The sequence below is a fragment of the Bison bison genome, unplaced genomic scaffold (genome assembly GCF_000754665.1).
Source record: "Bison bison bison isolate TAMUID 2011002044 unplaced genomic scaffold, Bison_UMD1.0 scf7180017864291, whole genome shotgun sequence".
Taxonomy (NCBI): Eukaryota; Metazoa; Chordata; class Mammalia; order Artiodactyla; family Bovidae; genus Bison; species Bison bison.
Genome location: NW_011494863.1, coordinates 10,723,011 through 10,727,931, shown reverse-complemented (window position 1 = coordinate 10,727,931; position 4,921 = coordinate 10,723,011). Strand labels below are relative to the sequence as shown.

General features: G+C 49.4%; 1 protein-coding gene across 2 annotated transcripts in view; it reads right to left on the bottom strand.

The window, feature by feature from the left end:
• Positions 1-3,037: 3,037 nt before the first annotated feature.
• The window catches only part of PCYOX1L (prenylcysteine oxidase 1 like), a 12,553-nt gene continuing 10,669 nt past the window's right edge, over positions 3,038-4,921 (bottom strand). For both annotated transcript variants that reach the window (XM_010850523.1, XM_010850524.1), the window contains 2 exons: positions 4,452-4,592; positions 3,038-4,001 (listed from right to left, as the gene is read on the bottom strand). In XM_010850523.1, the coding sequence (XP_010848825.1) occupies positions 3,343-4,001; positions 4,452-4,592 (800 nt within the window). In that variant the 3' untranslated portion in view covers positions 3,038-3,342. The remainder of the gene's footprint in view (positions 4,002-4,451; positions 4,593-4,921) is intronic.

The window sequence follows — 4,921 nt, the reverse complement described above, 5'->3', positions numbered from 1 at the left end:
CTGGAGTCCCCTTATCCTCCTGCCCCCAATCCCTCCCAGCATCAGAGTCTTTTCCAATGAGTCAACTCTTCACATGAGGTGGCCAAAGTACTGGAGTTTCAGCTTTAGCATCATTCCTTCCAAAGAAATCCCAGGGCTGATCTCCTTCAGGATGGACTGGTTGGATCTTGCAGTCCAAAGGACTCTCAAGAGTCTTCTCCAACACCACAGTTCAAAAGCATCAATTCTTCAGCACTCAGCCTTCTTCACAGTCCAACTCTCACATCCATACATGACCACAGGAAAAACCATAGCCTTGACTAGACAGACCTTTGTTGGCAAAGTAATATCTTTGCTTTTGAATATGCTATCTAGGTTGGTCATAACTTTCCTTCCAAGGAGTAAGCGTCTTTTCATTTCATGGCTGCAGTCACCATCTGCAGTGATTTTGGAGCCCCCAAAAATAAAGTCTGACACTGTTTCCACTGTTTCCCCATCTATTTCCCATGAAGTGATGGGACGGGATGCCATGATCTTAGTTTTCTGAATGTTGAGCTTTAAGCCAACTTTTTCACTCTCCACTTTCACTTTCATCAAGAGGCTTTTAGTTCCTCTTCACTTTCTGCCATAAGGGTGGTGTCATCTGCATATCTGAGGTTATTGATATTTCTCCCGGCAATCTTGATTCCAGCTTGTGTTTCTTCCAGTCCAGCGTTTCTCATGATGTACTCTGCATATACCCACCCCAAATTCTACCCTCTAACCACTCCTCCCCACAAAGTGCTGAGATTTTGCTTGGGTTACCTGCTCTAGGGGTGGAGTCTAGGGGGGAAGTTTTACCTGTCTATTACTTGTTGGAAAAGACTGATGCTGGGAAAGATTGAAGGCAGGAGGAGAGGGGGTTGACAGAGGATGAGATGGTTAGATTGTATCACTGACTCAATGGACATGAGTTTGAGCAAACTCCGGGAGATGGTGAAGGACAGGGAAGCCTGGTGTGCGGCAGTCCATGGGGTTGCAAAGAGTCTGTCACAACTGAGCGACTGAATAACAATGTTGCACCCAGGACTACTGAGGTGGTGTGACCTCTTTCCTGTTTCATTTGGCAGGTTGTAAGGCTGTCTTTGCAAATGCTGTCTTCTCCCAGAGAACTCTGGGCCCATGGGGCCTCTTTCCTGGCCTAAGAAGGCTAGGGTGGGCTCTGAGACCAAGGTTTCCTGCTGGTTTCCACACTCCCTTCTGCTGCCTTCAGGAATCTCTGGATTTTCCTTATAGGCAGAGAGGTAGTGGGATCCAGCTGTCATGTTTGGGCTTGTGGAAGAAGGTAGTGTAGGCATCTTGGCCTGTTTTTGTTCTGAGCTGTTCAGGCCTGCCTACCCAGACAAAGGAAGTTTCTGAGGACCAGTGAGCCCCACTGCAATCAGGCTGAGGATCAAGCGAATCTGTCCTGGTTGGCCTCTTCTGTGCACATAGCCTGAGGGATGAGAGGCTTATTAGGGACAAGTCTGATATTGGCCTTGGTCCTCCAGCCTAGTACCAGTGGTCATCAGTTACACCACGACAGCCCACAGCATCCTTATTTCAAACACAGGCCTTGACAAGAAATCATTGCATGTAGATTTCACCAGACCTGAGAGGAGGGGGAAGGAACAGCCCCATCCTGCATCTGGCTGACCTCCCTCCAGCACTCTTTCCACCCCTCTGATCTTGTATTCTGGAGATCACCTCTTCCTCAGGGCTGTTCTAAGCTGATTTGTTTAATCTCATCCCTTGTGTCCCAGGTACTGGTCTAGTAGCTAAGTCCTGAGCCATCTGCACGTGGTGTTCATTTGACCACAGGAATTGGTTCAGTAGGGGCCCAGTGAGCCCAGAGCCAGACTCTGCTTCAGGGGTTGTGAGAGAAGACCCTCTGGCCCTGGGAGCTGTTGACGGCCATCTCTGACCACGAAAGAAATGATGACGCTGGCATTGCACTACACTCAATGCCTGCCCTGTGCCTGGACTTTAATAAGACCCTTTTATTGCTTAGGCTAGTTTGAGTTTGGTTTTTTACTACTGCCACAACCAAAAGTATTCTTACTGGTGTGTCGGCTTCCTATTTCCTATAATGACCAATGAGTGCACGCTATGTGCACTTCAAAGGCACCATCTCTTTCACTACCATCACTTCCGCATAATAAAAGCAGCTTCAGACAAGTTTGGGCCTCTGCTGCCTTGAAGGGTATTTTGTCCTATACTGAATTCAGTTAACTTTTAAGGAGAAGCTCTGGATTTCAGTTCTATGAATTCATCAAGACACTGGGCAAATTTGTTCCTCACTTTGGGCTTTTATCTCCATCTCTACAAAAAGAGGGAAGTTAGCTGGATGATCTCTGGGACTCTTCCTGTTAGGAATTTACAATGCCAATGTCATTTGGCAGTGTCGTATCCTCATGGGGATCTGGGCCTTCCTCAGAACCAGCTTTAGCTGGTCTGGATAGGACTTGGGCATCCAGTCTCCAGCAGACTTCATCACAGCGTCCCTTTTCTCTTCTGGGTAGATATTTGGGGGGTGAGGCACAACTGCCTTCCACCAGCTGGGAACTTGTCTTCTTATAAGACAAGACTCTTAATGGACAGAATGGTCGTTTCTTCCAGTTGCCAAGGAAAAAAGTGTTCCTCTTCCTGTGGCCTGATATGTTTCCCTTTTTCCACTGGTTGCCAGGAGGCTCAGAGCTAGGCTGCCAGCTCTGCTGGGGTAACCATTTCTTCCTTGTATACTTCCAGGCATCTCCTTCAAATGCAGTGTTGTTTAAAAACTTGGATGGTGTCTAGTTAAAGTTCTTAACTAGGTACTTGCATCTAGGAAGCCTACCATAAATAGGAGCTATTATCCTGTCTTATTTATGTTTTCTCATCTTCCCTCTATTTGTAACTATCTGGTTACATATGTTTCATTGGAGGTGTTCCTTAGGTGCCTGTTGGGAGTAGACAATAAAGAAATTGGATTCAAAGTTTTCTGCCTTATATTCCCTACCACGGTTATCACCGTCTTCTACTTAGAAAACAAAGTCAGAAGCAGCTTAAGATGGACTTTTATTTCTTAAAAAAAAAAAAATAAATAAGTGAATACATTGGCTTGAATGTTCTTCCTCTTCTTTTACTCTCCCCCTTCAAAAAAAAAAAAAAACACCACTGTGAGAATCCTTAAGATGGAAAGGCAGAGAGTGGGTCACCAGGACCCACACTGGAGGGAAAGGACACTCCACACAGGAGGGGTCAGAGAAGGACTCTGTGAGTGCATGTGGCTTATACGATCTTGGCTGTTGTGAAGGGAGTCCTTCTTCAGCAGAGGCTGGACATTTCCAGCTCTCCTCGGAGCCCTCACAGCTCAGTCTTCACCTTATGCATCAAATCCTTTTGGTCAATCTTGTCTAGGTCCTGGTACCACCGGTTGAAAGCCAGCAGTGCCACGTTCTTGGCAGCCACAGCCGTCACCTCCACGGAGCTGGCCGCCCACTCCAGGGCATTGAGGTGGAAGAGCTGGTCATGCAGTGTGAACCGTGGGAGGGGGGTGTGGGGGCTATGGACGGGGTGGGCCTGCCACTCGGCCGTCTGGACTGAGTAATAGGAGCGAAAGAGGGTCTTCAGCTGGGACCGGAGGAGGGGCTGGGGGGACTGGACTCGCCAAACAGCGGCCTCCTGAGGCTGCTTCCGCCGGAAGCTGGCTGAGATGTTGACAGGACAGATGTTGTCCAGGGCACAGAAGAAGCTGGGGAAATCTGTGGTAAGGATATTGGCAAAGGGGAAAAGCTTAGGGTCGGGGAAGCCAAAGTAGGAAGAGTTGAGGTAGCCATGGACCAAGGAGACGACGGTGGGCTGGAAAGAGCCCTGGACGACATCGATGGGTGGGTCGAATCCTTCAAAGGCGATGGTGCTGCTGTTGTCCAGGTGCAGGGGGGTGGCGATGACCACTATGTCATAGTTGTCAGAGCCTGTGCCCGCCTCATTCTCATACCTGACCCGATACAAGGGTTTCCCCTCTGGACGGAGAGAGAGGAGAACACAAAAGTCAACTTCTTTCTCGGCTTCTACCCACTTATCTGCTGTCCAGGGCCTAGCACCGAGGGGACAAGACCCTGGGTGCAGCCGTGCCGTCCAGCTGCTGTGTCAGTTTTTCAATGCTGGTATGGTGGCAGGGCGAGCCCTGGACCGGAATCAGGAAACCCAAACTCTTTCTCTGGCTGTGGCGCTGACTAGCTAGGGAGCATGGGCAAAGCTGTGGCTCAGAGTCCTCAGTGGTCAAATGAATGGGGCTAGATGAGTGCAAGTCTCTGCTTTCTGCTCTGACATTTTAATCAGGACAACAGTGCCCTCTGGTGTCGCTTGGCAGTGCTGGGACCTGCACCCCAGCAGAGGAGTTTTAGGGATAGAGGAGGAAGTGCTCATTGTATAGGAAGGGAGTGGTTATGGCCCCTGCTCTGTCTATTTACCTGTTGGCTGCAGGGTCACAGTGGTCACCGTGGCATGGATCACGTTGGCCTTGGTGAGCTTCAGCAGACCAGAACAAACCAGCTTGTTGCCTCCCTCCACAGACCACAGGCTACCTTGGGCCCCCGCTAGAGACATGGCTCCTGGGCAAAAGGGGAGGGAGGGTGATCAGTGGCTTCTCAACCTCTAGGCAGTGGGGCTGGAGAGGCCAGCACCATCCTACTCAGGCCTCTGTCCCAGGCCAAGACTCCCCCCAACTCCTGCAGGGAGAGACAATACACAGAGATAGATACGATAGAATTCACAATGTTGTAAAGTAAAAACATTATGCTCAGTGCAAGAGCCCCTATAGAAGAACACAGATTGTATGATTCTATTTAAATAGACTGCCCAGAATGGGCAAATCCACAGAAACACAGAGCAGATTTGTGGTTGCCTAGGGCTGGAAGGCTAGGGGATGTTGGGGGAACTG